We start from the raw sequence: 24,236 nt of genomic DNA, 5'->3' as shown, positions 1-24,236 counted from the left end.
CAAGAGGTGAACATGCAAACAGTTGGATACCCATAACCGTTACCAGATGGAAATGTGTGCAATCTGAAGCATCCAGGACATGTTCACACAACACAGAGATACACAACCTATGAACGTATCTATTTGTTGATTCTGTCAATATCTACTCTATGGTTTGAGTACCTTGGTACTGATCAGAATTCTGCTGCCTAGTCTCTACCAGCATGATAGACAAAGCATTAAAGAGGACCTATCACCACTCCAAAAATGCCCCCACCAAATATGTCCCCTCTAATCCTTTCCCCATTATATTTATTAAATTGTTATTAAAATTAGTGTGTGCAAACTGTTATAATCGATCCGACCACTTACCAAATAAGAGGTCGGATCCTCGTATTCTGTCCCCTGGCAGTTGGCCATATTCATGAGGGGGCCGGCAGACACACCCCCTGAACGCCCCCGTAAGTCGGGGACCTGTAAGAATAGCCGGCAGCAGCGCATCTATTGTGCAATCGCTGCTGGCTCTCTGCGATGTGGCTCTTCGCAGAGAGCCGGCAGTGATTGCGACTGAATGGGGCGTGGAAGGGGTGTGTCGGCTGGCCCCCTCATGTATACAGGGAATTGCCAGGGGACCTGTACGAGAATCCGACCTCCTATTTGGTAAGAAAATATATTGGAAAATTGTATAACTTTTTATTACACAAACAATATTAATTATTTGTTGAAAGTGGACAACCCCTTTAATTCATAAGACATAGTACCTCGGTTCTTGTGATCTTGGTGGGAACCTACTAACCTACTGGATAGGAGGTCATTTCTTTACTGAAATACCCCATTTGACAGCTAATGGGAACCAGAAGAATTTGTGTAGATTCTGTGGTTTCATATATTAAATAATATTTTTCCATGCAGAGAAAGTTCTGTTCTGCATGAAATCTAAAGCTGCTACATAAAAGGTAAATAGTTCAATAGTTCATGTCCTGATGGAATTTACATACTGTACTGTACATTTGTAGGGGAAAATAGAGCACCATTCAGGGTTGTTTCTCCCACCAAATTGGCGCTTGGCGATCTCCGTCAGCTGCATAGAGATGAATGGAACACAAAGGACATGTGCCTCCGTCTGCTACATTCATCTTTTGGATAAGAGAGGGGTCCGACAGATTACCTTGGACCCCCGTTCTCATGATCTGTGGGGGTTTTATCACTGAGACCCCCACCGATCAGCAAGTTAGCCGGTGTCCTATGTCCTGTGAATTGGGCCTAACTATGTTAGTGTCCATGGGTGCTATACATCTCTATTGGTCTCTGTCATGTGACTTATAATGGGTCAGACTAATGGAAAAGACATTGCCTCCAACACATCTACCGCTAGTTAATGATAAATCTCCCCCATAGTATTTATCCTACATTTTTGAGGTAAAACTTTTCTAGTTGCCCATGGAAACCAATCAGAGCTCAGCTTTAATTTTATGAACATTTGTGGGAAAACGAAAGCTGAGCTCTGATTGGTTGCCATTGGTAACAAGAACAGTTCTGCTCTAAGAGGCCTATGATAAATCTCCCCCTGTAGCTTTGTGATACCATATAAAATAAAGTATGTGACTATAAGTAACATAACTAAGTGCTGGAGGATCGAAGAGTTAAAACCTTAGTATTTCTGACTCAAAGCATAAAAGTCACTACATTTCCAAATGTGTCTGAATGTGTCATGCCGAGGGCAGGTGTGCACGATACATAGCCCTGCACCCTGTATAACACAAACTTCCTTTAAACACAGATAAATCCTACTGTCATTTTGATTTTTTTTTTTCTTAGAAATTGTATTTGTTTAGTACAGTTCTCTAATGCTGCAGTGCTAAAAATGTGAATTCAATACTTAAAAGCTGCCACTAGGGGGCAGTAGTGCATGGTGTTAATGCTTCCAGCCCACAGTGATAAAGAGATCAGAATTTTATTCTCCCTTCCGATAATATATGAAGTTCTGCATCATTAATGTCGCCATTCATACACAAGATACACATTATAAACCCTGCAATAGACCACTGAGCAGCCTAGAAAATATAATAAATAGTGTGCCTTCCTAAGCCGCGAATAAAAGGCCCGTGCGTCATTGGAGTGAGGTCTGATCAGAGCCGGCTTCAGGTGTTAATAGGCCCCTGGTAAACAGAGCCTCAGTGGGGCCCTTTGCAGTGATATCACGTGGCAACATTAAAAATTCAGATACTAAAACAGTCTCCTGTTCCCTAAAATATTCCCTAGTTTATCCTCCCAAACAGCCCCCTCACACCCTTTAGATTCGTTAGAAATATCCCCTCTCACCCCTATAGATTCCTTATGTACAGCCTTATGTGCCCCCCCCCCCCCCCCTCAGCAGCTCTGGGCCCCAACACTTGCCCCAAGCTAGCGCCGGCCCTGGGTCTGATCATTCACATATAACAGAAGAATGATGCACAAGCTGCTAACATTGGTCGGAATAGGACCGGCTCTGAGTTTTGGACGGTCGACTCACACACATGGAAACCACAGCTGTGTGTATGAGCCCATAGAAATACATGGCGACAAGTTCTAGCCGTTGAAACAACATATAGCGCACGGCCAAAACAACGGTCACGTGCAGGTGGTCTTATATAGAGACTTGGCTATGAAGATGTAAAGAAACAAAACAAAAAACACAACCTAAAAATCTACACAATAAAAATAACCATAAAACTTTAAACGACACGACCAAACGAGAGCGGAACGCTTGGGTAATAAAAAATACCTAACGTAATCCACCGCAATTAATAACGTTTCCCAGCCCTCTGAGGGGAATCCAAAGACATAAAGAAAATTACATTTTTGCTGCCACTCATCCCCGTTTTGTACTTTCACACAGCATTAACCTCAGATAATTCACTAGAGGACGGCTGGCTCGCCTCTGGCAACAAACTGTTGTTGGCACGAGAACACACATGAAAAATAATAGACCTGGGAATGAAACAAAGTCGGCAATTACTAGTAGAGGAATATGCAAAGCCAAGGAAGTTCTGCACCGGGAAACCACCAGCATCCTATAACTCTGTGCAAACCTCAAGTACATGAAGTATGAAGACAGACGTTAAAGGTATGTTAGAAAAAAAGGGTCAAGACCCCCATAAAGCCACAGATACACAGAATTTTTAATGACACAATTAGGCTGCAGATACACAGGGCAGACATGCTGTGGACTTTAAAGGGAATCTGTCACCAGGTTTTACCCCACTAAAATAACAGCCCCCTCAGGCAGTGTATGAAATACCCTCTTTTATGTGAAATCTCATCCATTTACATACTCACCCCATTTTCACATGAGAGGAGTCAAGTTTAGAAATTTAAGGGGAAGTAACAATTCAGGAGACGCTATCTTCCATTCTGTAGTACATAGAAACTTAGTTTGTGTGTCATATTAAAGATAAGAGACTCATCTGTCAGATCATACAGGGTTATGGCTTTGTGAGCTACAGAACAGCAAAATATATAGATGGAAATCCAAGCTGCAGATTAAGATCCTGTAGTTTAGGGAAGCATTAGCTTGATGGGGTCTTAAAGACGAGATCCTTATCTTTAATATGATGTAACAAGCATGTATGGAGGTGCTATAGAACAGAAGATAGGGGATTCTGAAATGGTACTAAACTTGACTCATGAAAATGGGATGAGAAGAGTCATAGTAAAAATGTGAGGTTTCACATAAAAGATGGAATTTAGAAAGGACATTTAATACTCTACCTGAAGGAACTAGTCAATCAGTGGGGTAAAACCTGGAATGGGATATCATTTTGTAGTGGAAATCCTCCTCAGTTTACATCGCATACCATGAGGATGGGATTGCATCCACTTTTCTCTTTAGGCTGGCCGCCCAAGAATTTAACCGGCTGACCGGCAGAGATTATATGACCTACACTGATAAGTTGGTCTCGTTTCCAGACTTGTTAAGAAAACCTATAAGAAACCTCAACTATGCTGAAAAGTAATTGTCACTAAGAACACATCTACATAAAATAACTTGCGATTTGTACTACAATAGTCTAGATGACAAGGAGTCATCTAGGTAAAGGTAAAGTCCTAGTAGTGCGGTAACACTAGGAAAGCAAATACAACAAATCAGAAGTGGCATCACTTAACACACCAATCCACTACCACTTAAGTTCAGGCTTTGCCCGGATCATGTACTACCTGGTCCCATTGATCACAGAGAAGCTGACTGCTCCGCCGAATGGTGGCCGCAGTGAGGAGTCATCTCAACTGCACTTTGGTTAAGTAAAATATCCTGTGTGTCAGATGGGAACAGGAAGTAGTCACTAGCTTGTGACCTAGACATTACTGGAACGGGAGCGATGCGGGATTGCAAAGGGATTAACAAGGTATAAGTAAATAATCCTTCTTTTAGAAATTTTTTTAATACCCACTTTTAGCCATTTCTATAAATAAAAAATATCCACTGAAGAGGCATTTTAGACAAAGCATGTTAGATAAGCTAAATCGGTAACTTGTAAGAATGTCCCTCTAGGACAATCAATGTTTAAAGGAGTTGATCAGGACTAAAAAAAGATGATTGCTGTCTCCAAAGAAAAAAAGGGCCCCACACTAGACACATGGACCGCTATGGAGCTCTTCCTAGTACAAAGCAGCCATATTTGTCTCATCCTTGGAAACCCCTTAATCGAAGGATTATATCCTTAGATTAAAATAGTTTACGGTGGACCTCCTTCAACACTTAACTCCCCTTAAAATTGGTTAATCTGAGAAATACTGCAGTAAACATGTTTTTGGGGACCTCTCCACAATCATTGAGGTTCCAAGTGACTGGCTTACACGGTCCCCTCACCATACCCCAAAAAACTTGAAACAGGAATTATTTTCCATTGATCATATACATGGGGCCTACTATGAAGGATAATTATTCTTACCTTTTCAAGTTTTTTCGCTTCTATGTGCCGTAAGACCTGTTCCCGCCAATCATGAGGGACTTTGCTCCTGCCTTGTGAGTCCAGTAAAGAATGCTCAGAGTTAACCCTAGCATTTGGTTTTTTGGAGGGACTAGTCCGAGAGTAGTTAAAATCACTGACAGACATTGTCCTCTCGGGAATGTCATTAACAGAAGGACGTGCACTTTGTGGTCTTGGTACGTTAGGCCCATCAATGCTGTATGTTCTAGCCGACATGGGTCTCTGTGGGCCTGCCATCATGTGTGAAGGTCTTCCCATTGTATGTATTTCTCTGTATGTCATATAGTCCCCATCCGGTACAACAACCCTCCTGATAGGTCCTGGATCACCCACAGTCATTGAAGCATTGGAAGAGACACTGCCTTGTCTTTGAAGTGTGTTACGACCAGCTCCTTGAAGTAGTCTCTCGTTTGGGGACATGGCCCATGCTTCTACATGCCTTGGTCCCATTCTTTGAGGCACACTGTACATGTTACTGGACCTCACATTATTATGATTAGAAAAATTCATGTTGGCAGGGTGTTTGGCGTAGCTGGGACTATCTATGCTATCTGACATGTGATAACGTGGAGGTGGTAAACTTCCTTGGTCCATTGGCGTGCTTTGTTTTTGAGGCCATAGATTGTCTTTAGCTGAAGCACTGCCAGTACTATACTGAACATTATACTGAGGCACAGCGGGCATCTGAGAAGGGGCCCTCATGGTGTATGCCCCCTCTGGGTTATGGTTAGAATCAAATTTAAAAACTGTTTTTTTCCCAGATGAAACCAGATCCGAAGAGGAAGACGAACTACTGAAAACCTGCAATGGCTGATCATACAGAAGTGTGGCCGATTTGCTCCTTACAATATTTTGTCCATCATTACCTGCTGCTGCAGATTTAGCAATGTACGATGGCTGTGCAGAGCCAGCGTCACTGAGGATGTCGTAGATCCTCAATCCACCAGTCTCAATGTTGGTTATACTATGGGATTTTACAACAGAACTCATTGAATCTCCGAGCTGGGGAGACAAATCGTCAGTACTTTTTGAAACACACATGTCGAACGAAGGCACTGAATCCTCTGATGCGCTCCTCACGGGGTCACTCATATCTGGGGACATCTGGTCATCTTGGGAAAGTCCATTCACTTTGTTCATAGCACACAGCGCCGGGTAGGTTTTTCTATTCTCCAGCATTTCGATCTCTTCTTTCACATTGTTGTTGGTAAATCCCTTTCCTGATATGACTTCTTGTGAGATCAATGACCGCTCCAGGGTGTCGGAGTACCGACCATCTTCTGATGTCAGATTATTGTTTATGTTCATCTGGTTTAGATTTTGTGCCATCTCACTGGTGCTGTTTAATCGCTTTTCTTGCGCTAAATCCTCTTCACTGTTTGGTGATGGAATCTCAGTTATCTCTCGCTCATCAACAGGGTTCAATTTGCTCCCGTTATGTAATATGTTGTTAAGGTTTTCATCTTCTTGTCTGAAAAAAAAAAAAAAAGTTTACCCAACATCTGTGTAATTTAGGCCTTATATATTCCTGAAGGGTTACAATGCCCTTTCACATTTTATACTATTTAAGCCATTGCGGTCCGTTAATACAAAAATTTAGGTACAAAATACAAAAACTCTAAAATTTAGGTACAAAACATTTGGCCTTTGCTTTAGACTGCACTGAATACCATGTCATTGGACAGAATAGGATCAACTTTTCAACAGGTTTTTTAGGTTTGAACTTCATTTGTATCAAAGTCAGAACTGGTATAATTTAGAACTGTAACTCCAAAAAGAAAAATTTCCCCATTTCGATAACTGATTTTGCAAATTTTGTGCTGTCATGGGACAAAGGATTATCAATAAAACTTTATGACAGACACCTTACAGCTGATTATTGCAGTCTGGGACTAAAGTAAAGCATCCAGACACCTTCACCAGAGGTCACAGTGGGCATTGAGGTCCATCTGTAACTAGGGCTGGTCTGTAAGTTGGGTGTCCTAAAGTCAGGGACCACCTGTATCTGCTTAAATTCAATAAAGAACCTCAACACAGACACATAGCAGTCACATGACTCATAGGTACAGTAGAAGTTGGGAACTGAGGTCTACAAGAGAGTTATTCTCGATCTGTGCCTTGTGGAGGTCATTAGGCACTGAAGTGAGTTATTGTGATTGGTGGATCCTTAGTGATCCAAAGTCAAAGTTCCTTCCCTTGGAGGAAGCGGTGGGCAAAACACATGACTGTGGTCGAAGTCCTCCCATGGTCTGTACGCAGAGTTGGATACGGAGAAGGAGCTCTGTGGCTAATTTAGACCCGTATGATGTCAAATAGAACTAGAACAATATACAATATGTTATAGGCTTTAACAAAACACAAACCTTAACTTCAGGCTCATGGCATTGCTGGAGTCCTTTTCAGGGGAGCACAGGGAGGTGTCATGGCTGCTCACTGTGTTGAGCGAGACGGAGTCGGACATGCGGGATGGTGAGGAGCAGTTGCTGTTGTTCTGATTACTGTTGTGGGTCACTTCATCTGACAGGGAGTCTGCATCTTTAATATCATCTGGAATATAATACATCACAACAATTAGTCTCAGGCACACATCCAAGACACCAGTGCCGGGAGGTTAGTGCAACTTTATCCAAATTCAATGCGTAAAGCGGGACGTTTGAGATGTAACACAGCCAAGTAATACACTGCCATTTATTATTAATCATCATGATAAGTGCACGATTTATGTTGGGAACGATCCACTATGTGATGAGAGCCTCGAAGTTCATAGATCCCTTGGGAACAGAGTCATGTATAAGCTGTACTGTAACCTACAGCGCTGTAGGTTACAATGTTTAATAGGCACACATGAGAAATAAGATAATATATAATAATAATATTATAATATAAATAAGATGAAGATCCTTTTTTTCCCAAGTGGGCCTTGAAGAAAACATACCATTTGATTTGATGCATTATGAACCAAACATACCTTGAGAATGCTGTAGCTACACTGATGCAGAAACATATCTTGTTTAATCCCTGAACTGAGTGGTTTTGCTAAAAAAACAATTATAAAATTATGATAATCAGTCTATCGCCTCTGTACTGGGGCTCAGGCGCTTCTCCTCCTACATTAAGTATACACTGTTCCGAATGATGTAATCATTTTGTTGTGCCTGACAGGCAGAAGAAATCAATCACTGCACAATCCCCCAGCTGCTGTATATGAGTGATCCAGCTCAGGTTGATTAGTTCTGTCTGGACAGTTCAGGAAGCTCCATGAACGGCAGGCTGAATGAAATTCAGCTATCCCAGGGTCCTGAATGTTATAATTTTTTTTTTTTTCAGTAAAACCACTCAACTCAGGCATTAAACAAGATATGTTTCTGCATCAGTGTAGCTACAGCATTCTCAAGTTATTTTTGGTTCATAATGTGTGAAATCAAATTGTAGTTAGTAATTGTAGTTTTCCTTTAAGATAAGTTGAATTCATTCAAATGCTAAGATTTCAAAAGACACAAATTTTTACCTTTCTTGTTGTTACTCAGAGCTACGACTTTAGGTTGATTCATGGAAGTCTCTATAAGGGGCGGCCGCATTTCTGCCATCTTCATCTCCTCATCATAAGATAGGTCTTCCGATTCCTGCACCATGGAAACGTTTCCACATGTCAGAGATGGAATTACCAGAAATGAACCAGTTAAACAGGTCATCAGCTCTATATGGCTATATGGTTGGCCAAGATTCTAAAAACACATTTACTTTACTATGTCCGATTTTTTATTTTTTAGGGCCCCATCAATGGAATTACATTTTTCACTACTTCCTGTAAAATGTGAATAATGGAGCCCTAGATTTTTCTATCAGTTCCATAAACGGAGAGGACTTGTGCACGCTTGACTGCCCCTCCATTCAGACTGTTAATCCTGGCTCTTGACCCCGATTCTAGGGATCATGTGGGCCCCCTCAATGCTAGAACCTGTGGATTTCCTAAATTTTTTACCAAACCTATGCATAAGAAATGAAGTAAAAGTTTGAGAAGAAGACACCGTAGCATTGGCCATAATTAGGTTCCGCAAGTATCAGAAAATCTCGCTAATGTAATAAGAGCACTAAGACATAAATTAAGGTGTCTAAAGTCTATTAACATCTGCTATTTACAATTAAACAGCTCAGAAAACCGTTCTTCATAATAAATGAAACAATTATTTTCTCCTTTGATGAGGATTCGTTATAATATGACACAGGGGCCCTCAGGCACGCGGTGTGCTCAGTCAGGCGGGATGAAAGGCGAGTTCAAAGCGCATTACAAGGAGCCTGTGTTATAAGTCATCAAATGTTTCGTTATTCCCTAGTAATGTAGGTAAAGTAGGTGACTCACGGCTGAGCGATCATCCTGTCAACAACACCGGGAAAACTTTTCCACAACTAGTTACAAAATAGTAGGTGTTTTTGGAAAAATGTCACCTAATTACATGCCGAATCCAATATCATTCTTCCTAAATGACTCACAATTATATTAATTTACATAAACAACAGTGAACTAGTTACAGCCAAGGGCTGGTCATGTGGGAGGACAATATCCATCATTGTAGGAGTTCTACATTGTATGAGTCGCAATTTAGATCTCCAAATGATTAAGCCCTGACAGTATTGTACCTGCCAGGGGTGCAGACTCATCATGACCAAGTGGGCCTTCACAATACACATACCTCCAGTGTCTCATCATGGTTGACCACCGTTTTTGCATTCCATTGGTTTTTAGTGAGATTAGTTGGTTGTGAGTTTCCTGTGGTATTTTGGGGTTCGGGTTCACATGGTTTCTGAATGCAGTTTCCCACAATATTGTTTTCTTTTTCATCAACGTCAGTTTTTGCTGGTACAGATTCTGTAACCTAGATATATCCAAAGTGAAATAAAAATGTCATTATGATGAAACCAGAAAAAATTCACTGCCCACATTTTGTATCCGTGTTCTATGGTATGGATCCATTATGGCCTTACTATAACTCCATACACATATAGTATATACACCCATAGAGCATATACACATTACATATACACACATAGAGCATTTACACATTACATATACACACATAGATCATATACACATCACATATACATACATACAGCATATACACATATGCACACACATACAGCAAATATATGTCACATATACACCATCTACACATCACATATACATACATACAGCATATACAAAATCACATGTACATACAACATATACACATACAGCAAATACACATCATATACACACATACAGCAAATATACATCACATATAAACCCTCTACACATCACATATACAACATCCACACATCACATATACATACAGAAAATGTACATCACTCATACATACAGCAAATGTACATCAAATATACACACACAGCAGATACATCAGATGCACCATTTACACATCACATATATATACATCATATACACAACACATATACATACATCCAGCATATACACATCATTTTTACACTGAATCACATAGTTGTTAGTAGATTCATTCTTTTAATTGTATATATTTCAAACAGCATGGCATGTTTTATTACATAAATATCTTGCCCCATAAGTGAGAGGCACAATGAAAGACTACATGTTCATTAAAGACCTGGTAGAGTCTGGCTGCCATGTGAATGGTTCCCTAAACCGCACAGTGTCTAGAAAAAGCAATGGTAACAACATTTGTCCTTCTATATCAATGCATTAAGTATAAAATCAGATAGTTCTGAAACAAAGTGGGAGTGTGCCAGTAACTATGGAGACTTTGCAAACTCAATAAAAGACCAAATCAATAAATCTTTCAAATTAATAATTAATTGTGAATAATTCCAACAAATCAACAAAAATCCCTGGGGAAATTCCAACAGATATATGTTGGATTACAAAGATCTTGTTTTGAGTAAACTGAGATAGATGTATACATCAAGGACCAAGTTAAGGATGGTGAAAGTCCCAGATAAAATTCTAGCTGGCTCCCCACATCCTACTTCTGACTACATACTGCAACTTAATATAGAAGAGGTGGCCATGTTTTCCTGTGGCTTATCCATTATTGTCAATGGGACATACGGAAAAAACTCAGAACTCACTTTGGGGGACACTATAATACTGATAAATAACATGTCATTGCTTGAGAAGTAAAATTTAAGAACACATTTACAATACTTTTATCTAATTATGATGAATTAGATTGCTGTATACAGATTTTCAGACTCTGCCCCACCTTTATGCCGGTCTCCTTCATGTGCAGGGCTTCATTTTGCTTCATTTCTTTGTTGGCTTCTTCCGCCTTCTCTTCATCTTTCAACCGATGCACAATGGTCTGTACGGTTTTCACCATGTTTTTCAACTCATCAGGGTACGGTGTTGGATATCTCTTCAAATTACCTTCCTAAATTGAGTAAGAACAAATATCATAGATTAGCCAAGTCCGCCCAAACATTTAGGAAACAATTACTTTAATATATATTGTAAGGGTCTGGCAGTAAAGCGACACAAGGTCATCGGTAATTTGTGTGATTTCCTTGTCTCCCCATAAGAAAAACCAATAAGCAGAATAAACACACAATAAATCATGGTTACAGATTGACTGTCGTTATTTCTAGCAAATCCTGATTGACCTTGTGTGTCACCTTGTATGACCGCAGCAGTATTTGCTTGGCCGGCACTAGGGATGTAGTATGTACGATGCTACTACTGAACCAAGTGTAAAATGCATGTGACACCACATGTGGAATAGTGAGGATTTATCAAGCGACATTTTCATGCTTTGAACTTTTTGTGTCTTGCTTGACAAGTGGACATTGTTTAGCTTTGTTTTACCTTGTCCTTTAAACTCTATGCAGTGCAAGTAAGAGATGATCAAATTCTGGAATATGGTCATACGATGAATGTCAAGCTGCATCTCACCAAGTTTTTTTTTTTTTAAATCATTAAATGACTCTTTGGTGTAAATATTAGGTGATAAAATTTGCATTCAAGGTGTAGATATATGTTGTATTAATACAAATTTGATGGACATTGGGTAGTCGCTTCAATAATTTATAGCTGGAGAAAACTGACCCGGGCTGGGACTTCCCGCTCATCTTTGTCATCATCACATTCGAAAGCGACCTGTGCACGCTGCTTCCTCTGCTCTTCCCACAGAGATGGGTTAAAGCTTTCATTGTCTGAAGAGAAAATGACTGCAACACAAACATAAGTCTTTATTAAGACAGCGGAAGATGGTTCTAAAACTTAAAAAGAGTCACTAAAATAGGAATATAAAAATTGGAAGGAATTCCACCAACACAGAATATGAAAAACGCTAGATATTTGCCAGGCATATAGCACATATTATGGAATTGTTGGACAATCTGGACTGAGCTTAAACGTGCAATTTCTACAACAATCTTACATGACCTTGAAGAAAGCAAATTGTGTACATGCCCTGATCATACATGCAACTGCAGAGCAACGAAATATGACCAAGTAAAGACAAACCAAAAAAGTGTAATACCTGGGTGGGGTTACTCCCACCTAAGATAGATAAAGGTTCTGTAGTTTAACAATAAATAGAGAATTGTACTTGAATACACCCTTTAATTTGGAGCAGAATGATCAATACAATCACAAAGATGGCACAAAGGTTTTAGTGTGCAATCTAAAAACACCCCCTTGACTAATATAAGTACAGGCAGTCCCCGACTTAAGAACACCCGACTTACAGACGACACCTAGTTACAAACTGACCTCTGGATGTTAGTAATTTACTATATTTTAGCCTTAGGCTACAATAAACAGCTATAACAGTTATCACAGGTGTCTGCAATTAAGCTTTATTGTTAATCCTGGTTCTTAAGACAACCCAAAAGTTTTAAAATCCAATTGTCACAGAGACCAAAAAAATTTTTTGTCTGGGGTTACAATAATAAAATATACAGTTCCGACTTACATACAAATTCAACAAACCTAAAGAACCTATCCTGTACGTAACCCAGGGACTGACTGTAAACACACATATAAACCTCCGTGGTCCATGGTATTTGAACAGGTTAATTAATTTTAAAGAAACAAACACCATATTGATCAGGAGCAGATCCGAAATTACATGAGGTACTTCTATCAGGATTGTGCACTTGAGGATAGGTGCTCTTTTATGCTAAATAAATGTATTAATATTGTTGTGTTAAACAGAGTTCTAAAAGGAATATGGGAAACGCACACAATTCACATCATGGCTACTGTAATCAAGGGCCTCCAAAATTAAAACCCGGTGATTTAACAGGCTGTGATTGGTATAAACTGAAGTGGTGAAAAAAGGAAATATTGCTTCATATTTGTTTTGCTGTTATATATCTCATATGTATATGGAATATTGTGACCCTTTGCACCCCCAAAAATAGACATTTGAAGATGGAGTTACAAACCATACCCCCAGTCACAAAGGGTTCATTATTAAAAAAAAAAAAAAAAAAAAAAAAATGTAAGAGTAGAAGATTCTCTAAATTCCCTTTAGACAAAAATAATGATGGGAAGTATAAATATACAGCGCTGCAGCGTCAGTGGAAAGTGTGCACCTGTTCTGTGAAGTCAAAACACAGATTAGGGAGGAGAGGGCGGATCGCCATTGCCTTGTGTCCATCTGGTGGGGAATGATTAATCTGCAAGGTAAACACGTAACATTCCTTTCTGTGGGGCAGGGAGATCAAGTGCTGCAGAATGTTATCCCAGAACAAAGCACAATTCTGGGACTGACCTGGAACCAGCAGCTGGAGAACATGGGGTCCGGCCCATGGAACAACATCCACAAAAGACCAAGCCCTGTACCCAAACTGCACATCAACAATCACAGACAATGAACAAGATTTACGTGTGTTTTTGGGAGTAAATGTATAAAAAAAATGTGTCATGTGTAGGTCCCTTTAACACTTTTCTGAGCATACAAATGTGTAAAACGGCACAGTTATGCTGCAAGTGAATTTTTTTTTTAACACTTTTGTACTCTAAAGGGGAATTCTACCTGGAATATTCTGTTCCACATATCCACAAGATGTGCCATAAAAGTCTGTAAACAACGTATGTTTGGAATTGAGTGTGGGGCGATGGGACAGATTTTAAGAGCTATAACTATTAATTAACTATTAATTTAATATGGCAAATTACAGGAAATCAATCCAGTAATCAATATCCTGATAGAAATTCCCCTTTACTTCATTTACCTTCTACCCTCAACAGGTAGGCTATAATATTTCCTTTCTACAAATCTCTCTCTCTTACATGAAATTTAACCCATTTAGCTATAAAAAAAAAAATCTCCCAAAATCATGTGAAAATGAGTCATATTTTGCCTGAGATGAGTCAAGTTTAGAGGCGGCAGGGATGAGGCATCTTCGGTTCTATAGCACCTATACATATGCTTTTGGTGTCGAATTAAAGATAAGAATCTCATCTTTCACATGGCATTAGGTACAGAAACGGAGATAAAGGCAGTTAAAGACATAGTGGAAAATATGAGCTGCAGATAAAGCTCCAGATCTTGCCTCTTTTTTTAATTGCCTGTAGCTCCAGTCCTATAGCTGCCAGTAACCTGCAATCTAAAAAATCTTTAATATGACACCAAGGTTTCTAGGTTCTATAGAACCGAAGATGGGTGCGACTCAAGTGAAACCCGCCCCCCCTGAGGCCCTTTAAAAATGACAAAATATGACTCTTCTCTGCTCATTTGCATAATACTTAGGAAGTTATTTTTTTTTATTTTACATAATAAAGGGAATTCTAGAAAGGACATATCATACTGGCTTAATGGGGTCAAATCTGGTGACATCAGTGTGGAATTTTAAAGAATTTTATAAAAATAATTACTCAGTAAGCCGTTTCTGGATAACCATCTATTACACAGGCCAGAGGACGTCTACAAAGAACATTTATCGCTTTTGGAGGAGCCAATATATTTTAGCATTACATGGAGAGTCAAGTTTTAATGTGAACTATGTAATGTACTATTACACCTGTGGTAGCGCTGTAGGGAAACTGAACAGGTTTATCTATAGATAACTGATAACGGTTAAACCTAGCATGGAGACATTTTGGGGTGAGATTTTTTGAAGTGGACAGTTCCTTTAAAGATTATAATATGGAATTTAATACAGATACATTTTCTGATTTGGAGTGAAGGTTTAATCCAAATGTAAATTGAGCGATTGCAATAACGAGTATGAAAACAGAAGAAAATAATGCTCCTTACTATCATCAGTCCTGGGTTGCTGTGGGAACATATAGTTGGTCAGGACCGTTTTCTTTGTGTCCGGATCAGACTCCTTCTGCAGCGGAATGAGTGGCTTGGACTGAAAAAGAAAAAAAACATTGTGGTATTGATAATTAAATGGTATTAATGTTAAGTGTATGTATGTTTATGTATCCTCCTGAATACACTGGACTCAAACAAAGAGTCTGGTGTATTTATTCAGCATTCCTTATGCCATATGGGCTACTATTAGGATGGACCTATACCTGTGGAGCAGCATAATAAACTGGTTGGTCAGTTATAAGATAAAAAGATGAGGTATGTTTCCATCCCAAAAGACACCCCAAAATATTAACCAACCTTTTGCTCCCCGCTCCTTACTCCCCATGTCTTTAGTGATTTCACTACAATATCAGATAGTGCCTATGATGTAGATGGAGTCACAGACAACTTGATGGACCTCAATGGACCATTGATGCATCGGCAGGTAACAGACCGGGCACTGGCTCTTTATATCAGGTATTATGGTACAGATGTAAAAAGCGCCTTATAGAACCTGGACTACATCCATGTAAAACTCTTAGTAAAATATTAATTTGTGTCTTCAGATGATTACAACAAACACTTTGCTCATAAAGTTAATGGGGGAGATTTATCAGAAGCGTCTGAGAGCAGAAATGTTGTAGTAGCTCATGGCAACCAATCAGAGGTCAGCTTTCATTTTCCCACAGCTGTTTATAAAATAAAGCTGAGCTCTGATTGGTTTCCATGGGAAACTAGAACAGCTTTACTTCAGACACTTGTAATAAATTAAAATAAATTGCACTTGACATAATGGGGCACATTTACTTACCCGTCCCGTCGTGATCCCGGCCTTGCGTTAACCGACAATGATTCGGATCTTTCGCAATTCACATAGCTCATGCGCCCGATTTCCTGCACCCGTCGCTTCCCCCGCTCAGCTCCGCCTACCTCTTCCCGGTGCATGCGAGTGCTGATCTTGCGACACAATTTAGTTTTTGAATTCCGCGGTTTGTCCGAATCAGTTGGGTTGTCCGGCGTCCACTCCCCCCGATTTGTGTCACATGCAAGCCAGCGCCGATGCACCAAAATCCGATCGCCTGTGCCAAAAACCCGGGGCAATTCAGGGCAAAACGATAAAAAGTTGGGAAACCCCACGAAAATGCGCTGTTCGGACCTTTAGTAAATGTCCCCAATATTTCAACCAAATCCGTTAATAATGATCAAAAATTGATGCAAATCAACAACTACAACGTGGCTCGGATTTATCACACACCCGGACCTGCCTGTATTATGTCATTATTTGGAAGGTGTGAAAGCGATGATAAATCTTTCCTCGCAGAGAAGTGATGCCGAGAGTATTAAAACAAATACGCGAGGAAAAAGGGTAGAGCGGATGATAGAAGATAACGTATGGAGAACAGAGCCAGGATTGTGCTCTCATGTGCAAAAGTGCTAAACCTCCTCCTGTTACGGCACACAATGCATTCCAACCACACACACAGCGCTCCCCTCTCTCCCAGAGTCCTGTCTTTTAGATTTCATTACACGCTGGGGACACAGACAAAGCACAGAGGGAAAAGGTCATTTCCAGGAAAAGTGTAACCCCCACCTGATTATCTGACAGCCACATTGCCGAGAGCTGCTGCAGTCTGGTGAAGTTAAAGGGCAAGTTCTTCAGTCTGTGGATTCAAACAAAAAATTGAATAAAGTTGAGAAAGACATTTATTATTGAGTAAAATACTTGTAATAGGAGTTATGATAACTTCGGTTTTGTAGTAAACAGACCAGAGTTCAAGCAAATGACTCCAGTAATTACTGTACTTCCGATGCAAGAGCTGAGGCCTCATGCAGACGGCTATGTGGCGAAACCTTTCGCAACATGTTTCGACCAAGTCGAGATTGGATTGGCAAGCACCGAAATATGGACAGGAATATAGTCTATCTTTTGCGGTGTGACTGCACGGTGCAGCGAGACACTGTATTCTCAACACAACGTGACCATTCACTATAGGCCTTTTTTGGTGGCCATGAGCTTGGCTGCAGTTTGTGTGGCCGGTTCCCGGTACACGGTCATGTGCATGAGGTCCAAGATGGTTAATGGTGACAATACATTACACTTTCTGCTGTAAAGCACTGAACTCTTAGAGATGATCATCTCAAAATTACATTAAAACCAGTTGTGTTGTAGGGTGGCCGTCATTTATAATAAATACTAGAAATAGTAAGGAAATTGGGCTTGAATAAGAGAGAGGCCTTTTCAAAGAGACAACTTTCTGGTGAGTTTTCACTGTATATAGATTTCTCTCAAAATTCTTCATTCTTAGATCTCCAAGAAGCAAAGAACATCAAGGAAACCAAAACATATCTATATGGAGTGCAGAGACAGCAGATGCTACTAGGCCGTGGAGCCCGAGATGGTCCAATGGCCTCTATCACAATAAAGACAATGCCACTTCCCCACTCTATGATGTTCATATGGAGAGGGCTTGTGTTTTTTATGTTTTTTTTTATTTCACTTGTTTACATACTTAATGCAGTGTAGTCATCATTACTGTCACAAGGCATGAGGATATAGAAAAGCACCTAAACCTTATTTGTTAAATGTAGATTTGTAAAGCGATCAGTGCTCAAAGTATATTTTATGTTTTTCTATTACCTGGGGCACATAAAGATATGCAGGCCATGGGCATTACATTTACTTCCTAGATATGGTACCAGAATCAAGTGACAAATCAAGTTCAAGTTTGAAAAGAAAGATAGGTCTCCAATGTCCACTTTCAGTTCTGCAGTTTGAGGAGCATTGGAGGACCTTTAGCTCCTGAAAGGGATCTTGTATACATGTGGGGAACAAATGTATGAGAATTGATGGCTAGAGGTCCCTCTCAATTATCTCTACAGGGCAGTATAAAACTAGGGTGATGGTTTGAGTGATGGGCATCCCCCGCCCCCCTTGAAGTCTTGGGCCCGAGTTGATGCCCAAGCCTCCCCTATTAGAACATAATCCACTACAGTCTTCAATAATCCACCATACATGTACTAAAGACATTTGTTATCAGTCCCTACAAACTGTAGGTAAATCGATAAAAGGCTGTAACTCACTTGTTGTCACTCAAGTTGATAACCTTCAGCTTCTGCATGTCACCCATCTCCTCCGGGAGAAACTCCAATTTATTAGAATGTAGGAACATCACGGTGGCATTTCTCCAGTTTCCAATCTATTCAATTAGAAAAAGATATATGTTAATGAATAGCGCAGCAAATATAAATACTAATGTGTGCAATGTAACATTCTCACTTCATAATGACTTCAAAAGATTCCAAAATATATACACAAACACAATATACATACACACACATATTTTATATATATATATATAATAGAAAAATAGGCGGCACTCCAGTATTGTGGGAAAAATCAAGTGGTTTTTATTCCCAAGTTGCTACGTTTCGGCCTCATCCGAAGCCTTTCTCACACCCACATACAGAAGATAAACCAGTCACTTTTCTAACCAAATAACAATCATTAAAAATTACAAAGAGACTGTTACGGTAGAAGAGGAATCCTGCCAGACACAACTGATTAATCTGTGTGAAAACGAAGAAGAGCTGCAAGCGAAGAACCCTTAGAAAGTCGCTGTTTACTCGCTTACAGTTCTCCTGAAATTGATTCTAAAGCAATTCACACATTGCATGATGAATAAAACAGTCATTGCACCTCTGGGGGAAGCTGTGTTAAGAAGTTATGATCAGCAGCAAACGTCCGTATCTGAGAAAATTGCCCGATAGAGGAAGGTAAAGCTTCAATCTCATTGAAACTGCAATCCAGCTCTTCAAGGGAAACCAGCCTGGGGGGAGAAGATGTCGCCATTTAAATAATAAAGTAGATAAGTTTTAGAAAGTGAATATAGAAACTTCTAGTTCTGTATGATTTCTTAGGTATTAGTCTTATAAGAGAAGTAATCAGAAGCTCCTATAAACACAATTTTTTTTAGCATGTTGCATAGAACTTGGCGCCAGTCGGGCAGGCACGGCGGAAGGGACCACCGGCAGTTTGGAGAACACAGGTCTAGTTGTCACTTATGGTTGTAGCTGCAGGTCTAGAATCCATCCTGCTGCTCTATCTAAAGGAGTGTCAGAAATTGCCGAGCAAAGTTATCTAAGCTGTCTCTAGCACTCCTATAGGCAGTGAACGGAAGTGCCAGGGAAAGCCTAGTGCTGTGGTTGGCCATTTATGACCCTGCCACACAATTGAGTGGAGTGGTAGGATCCACGTTCGTCCTGGCCCTACACCATTTTGCTTTATGGGAAAGAGATCATATGAATAGTATGTTAGTCTACTTAAAACTATAGCTGAGAACTCAAGGGGCGATAAATAAAGAGCTATTCGGGGCCTATTTATGGAAAAGTTTTTATTAAGGTAGTCCAAACTTACCCCCCAACTGTGTCTGGTAAATACATGAGCTGGTTCTCATCTACTTTCAGAGTTGTTAATTTCTTCAGTGCACCTAGAGTGAAAAAATAAAGAATAGAGACTTGTTGGATGTTCTTTTTCCTGTGTGTATGTATATGTGTATGTATGTATATGTGTATATGTATGTGTGCGTGTGTGTATGTACATGTGTATGTGTATGTATATGTGTATATGCTGTGTGTGTGTGTGTGTGTATGTATATGTGTATATGCTGTGTGTGTGTGTGTGTATGTATGTATATGTGTATGTGTGTGTGCGTGTGTATGTATATGTGTATATGTGTGTGTGCGTGTGCATGTATATGTGTATATGTGTGTGTGCATGTATATGTGTATATGTGTGTGTGCGTGTGTATATATATGTGTATATGTGTGTGTGCGTGTGTATATATTTATATGTGTGTGTGTTTATGTATATATATATGTGTGTGTATGTGTGTTTGTATATATATACAAACATATTTATATATATATATATATATATATATTGAGAGAAACAGTATTAATGTAGAACTAACAAAACAAGAAACGCAATATCTCCATCTTAGTAAATATGTTACAGATGGCGATATTACAGACCTAGGTCATATGACGGTAATAGTTGTGCAGCCATACTCTACGCCTCCATATATCCACACGTTATAGTTTCTATATGCAAGTATAGTAATAACATGGGGACACCAAACATTCAGCACATAGAATGAAGATGGGTCAGTAACACATAACAGGGTCACCATGTACCACTGTACTAGGTGTGTGAACAAGTTTTTGAAGACTAGTATTTTTTAAAGATTTTTTTTTTATTTCGACCACTTAGAATTGATTGATCGAAGTGAATTCCAATAATTTTTTTATACCATTTTAAAAACACATCCTTCAAAATAAAACAATTACTTGAAAACAGCGCTTCCCTAAAGGCATTTTTGCATCTGTTTCTGTGTCTGTTTTTAGTAAATTAAATTTATAATGGTCTTTGTACCGGAGATGTGATATGTTTTTGTTAATGACGTGCACAAGAATTGTAAAGACTATTACAAATTGGAGCAGATGGATGCAAGAGGAACAGAATTTTTATTCCTACGAGTCCTACGTACTACAAGCCATAAGGGTATCAAGGATATGAGAATCATCCTTCTTCCAAAAACACCGGACCTTGGTTTGGGCCGGAATTGCAGCTAAACTGATAAACTGCAATACCACGCATGGTCTGGTGTGGAGCTGTTTTGGAAGAAAGTAGCCATATTTTCCATTCCTGGACAACTTTCTAAAGGAAATCTATCATCAAAATTAACAACAAACTTAGAGCACTCATAGGCACTCTATAAGATTGTGGTAATCTTAAATTTCTCATCCATAGAATGCTAATGAGCCAGAAGGCCCCTCCGCTCTTTTAACATCCTCAACTAGCTTCACAGGCTGTTACACTGTCTCACCCACCCCCTCTGCTTTCTTAATCTCACAACAAAAGAACAAGTTTTAGCACACAGTGGGAGGGTGGTGTGTTAATCTTCTTATATTTGTTATCCATGGCCGCCTCCTTTCTAAAATCACTTTTAAAATTATGCTAATGAGCCAGAAGGGCTCATGTGGTACCAGGCTTCACAGAATGTTACTCCATGCAGGAGAACATCTTCCCTCCCACTGTATGAAATCACATCAGGCAGGGGGGGGGGCATGCTCTTGCACAGTGTAAAAGCCTGTGAAGCTATAGTGCAGAGGGGCTCTGGTAACACACTTCCTGCCGCCCACTGCATTTTAAAATTTCTTTTGCAGCTGTAAGATTGCAGCAGGCGGTGGGAGGAGGGAGTGCTGAGGAAGCAGAGGGGAGGAGAGACCGTGTAATAGCCTGTGAAGCTGGCTGCGGTGACTTACCAGAGCGGAGGGGCTCTCTGGCTCATGAGCATATTTATAAAAGTTGATTTTAGAAGGAAGGAGGCCATGGATAACAAATATAAGAAAGATAGACCAGGGCCTGGATCTATGAGTAAGTGTCTCTGGTTTATCATTATGGATTTTGATGGGAGATTTTCTTTAAAGGAAAGTTTTCTTCCTCTCAAACATTAACCCCAATGCCACCCATATATTTTATTTTCCGGATGTCCCGCATATTACACACTGTATCTAGATACAAACCAATAGAATCTGGCAGCTGTTGTATTGCGTTGCTTGACAGCAGCAGGTCTTGTAAATTTTCACACCCCGAAATTCCATCTTCCACCATTTCTATGTTGTTTTTCGACAGATCTAAGTAGGTTAGTTGCTTCAGGCTTCCAAGAAACTATAGGAAAAGAAAAGAAAGCCTATGTAAGACGGCGTATGACCGGTGTTCATTAATATATCACATGAATGTTTGTTCTGATGGAAGAATCTCACTATTCTTAACAAAGACTTTGCTGTTCAGTTCTTCTCGAATACTTGAAATAAAAGAGGATCATCTGGAGGTTTTACATTTCTGAGATGTTTACCTCCTGCGTGATGGGATGGGAAGATGGAAAAGCTATCATGTCAGATTAGTGACACATTTGTTCTCTTAGGGTAAATGAAGATATTCAAAGGCATTAGAATGGAATTCCCCATAGCAGAAACATCTAACTTTCCATATTACCAGATTTATGATGCGTACATTACAGAGTGCGGTTGGGGTGGACAGTTCGGAATTCCTTCAGCTTCATTTGTGTCCAGGAAAAAGGCCCCATCTAAAGTTTATAAGACTCCTTTACAGTTAAAGTTGGAGAACAAATTCTTCGGAGATAGTATGTATTAAATACTACCAATGGTTAATGATTCCGGGCAATGTTTATAGGGTAGTACTTTAAGGAGTGTTACAAAAATTTATACACCATGAAACTCTAGTAGATCTGCACCTGTATGCAAAGGCGAGTTTGGCCTCTTGCTTCTGGCGGCGACACCACCTGCAGCAGGATGGGCGGCAACATCAGGGGTGCAGTTATCTGCTACAAAGTAGCACCTGACACTTAACAATAGTATCTCTTCGCACCTAATGCCATCATGAGTGTGAGACACTGCATGGAGAACCCACCTACTAAAAAATAATCGGATACATTACTACTGAATGGGGAAGCAGGGGTCGCCTTTCTATAGCCAGCCTCGGGCAGCAGAGAATTTTGGTGCATGGCTACACTTCCATTATCAGGAGCCACTAGACAGGAATCATAAGCCTCTTTTTCTTAAAATAGGTGCAGAATTTACCTTAAATCTACAAAATGCTTTTCATAAATGTATTTGATATTACTGTATGTCCTTCATACTTGTACTATCAACTCAAATAAGGAGGGTGTAAGGATACAAACTGTTCCCACTTTACTGGCTAGCAGTATATAAGCTTACAAGCAATAAATATCGAAGTTCATTGAGACTCCCCGTGCAACCTCAAAAGTGACTTATCTTAGCAAAATATGACTCTCCTGTGCTCACTTTCACATGACTTTGGAGAAGATTTTTTAATAGGTAAAAGGATGAGATTTCATAAAAAAGAGGAAACATAGGTGAGGAGAGGTGTAAATATTTTCAGACACTATGACTGTGGTAATGGCCTCCTTCCTTCTAATATCAACTTTTATAATTATGCTAATGAGCCAGAAAAGGTACCGGTATGAGCCAACACTATGCTAGGAACAATCCCCCCCTCCCTCTGTGTGCTAAAACTTCCTCTGATTCTGTGAGATTACAGTAGGCTGAGGGAGAAGGCAAAAGCTGAGGGAGCAGGGGGAGGGAAGACAGTGTAACAGCCAGTGAAACTGTTGCACTGATGGGCTCTGATAGGACCCTCCATAGCCCATTTGGACCATTAGCATAATTGTATAAGTTTATTTTAGAAGGAAGGAGAGGCCATGGATAACAAATATAAGAACATTACCACAGTCACGGTGCCTTGATCTATGAGTTAGTGTCCCTGGTTTATCAGGATTTTGATTAAATATTTCCTTCAAATAGGATCTGCCAGTCTTCCTGCAGTTTGCAGTGCTGATTAAATTTTTTTAAATTCAGTCTACCCATCATATATCAGGTTGTAGGGGGCATTTGAGGTGGGTGTCGCATGTCTACAATATTATTGTTGGTATGAAAATTCTAAAAAATTTATATTTATAATATATATTTATAACCAAAATACAAAAAACAAAATAAACCCCACATTCTCAGCATTGATGTGCTGGTCCATGTACAGAAAAAAAAAAGTGGATCTTCAAGATTACTGAAATGTTTACCTCCTGCATGTTGGTTCATAGGAATGCAGAAGACATTTTTTTTAGTGTTTACTAATAATGGAGACCTACGGCAGACGTGACACACGTTCACATCATATTCTTGATCTGCTACATTATGGCACATACATACCCCTGGAATATAGGTGAGTCTATTGCCATCCATCCAGAATTCCTTCATCCCACTTAATTGTTCAAGTACTTCAGGCTAAAAGACAAATGAGGTGAAATACAATTATACACATTATATATAAAATTCATCAGGATACTGATACGATTCATGAATGAATACATGTAAAAGGGAAGTAGACACAAGTTCACATTTATAACAGAGAACACTG

At 39.7% G+C, this 24,236-nt stretch overlaps 1 protein-coding gene across 3 annotated transcripts in view; it reads right to left on the bottom strand.

The window, feature by feature from the left end:
* ERBIN (erbb2 interacting protein) overlaps positions 1-24,236 on the bottom strand; it is a 136,683-nt gene that overhangs the window by 6,921 nt on the left and 105,526 nt on the right. For all 3 annotated transcript variants that reach the window (XM_072137357.1, XM_072137376.1, XM_072137366.1), the window contains 13 exons: positions 24,029-24,103; positions 21,806-21,950; positions 19,635-19,707; positions 18,918-19,047; positions 18,302-18,417; positions 16,812-16,881; positions 15,179-15,278; positions 12,016-12,137; positions 11,177-11,344; positions 9,641-9,823; positions 8,458-8,572; positions 7,313-7,496; positions 4,911-6,420 (listed from right to left, as the gene is read on the bottom strand). In XM_072137357.1, coding sequence (XP_071993458.1) covers positions 4,911-6,420; positions 7,313-7,496; positions 8,458-8,572; positions 9,641-9,823; positions 11,177-11,344; positions 12,016-12,137; positions 15,179-15,278; positions 16,812-16,881; positions 18,302-18,417; positions 18,918-19,047; positions 19,635-19,707; positions 21,806-21,950; positions 24,029-24,103 — 2,991 coding nt within the window. The remainder of the gene's footprint in view (positions 1-4,910; positions 6,421-7,312; positions 7,497-8,457; positions 8,573-9,640; positions 9,824-11,176; positions 11,345-12,015; positions 12,138-15,178; positions 15,279-16,811; positions 16,882-18,301; positions 18,418-18,917; positions 19,048-19,634; positions 19,708-21,805; positions 21,951-24,028; positions 24,104-24,236) is intronic.

Source organism: Engystomops pustulosus, chromosome 1 (assembly GCF_040894005.1).
Source record: "Engystomops pustulosus chromosome 1, aEngPut4.maternal, whole genome shotgun sequence".
NCBI classification, from domain to species: Eukaryota; Metazoa; Chordata; class Amphibia; order Anura; family Leptodactylidae; genus Engystomops; species Engystomops pustulosus.
The sequence above is the reverse complement of the archived record's forward strand: the minus strand, read 5'-3'. Positions and strand labels throughout refer to the sequence as shown.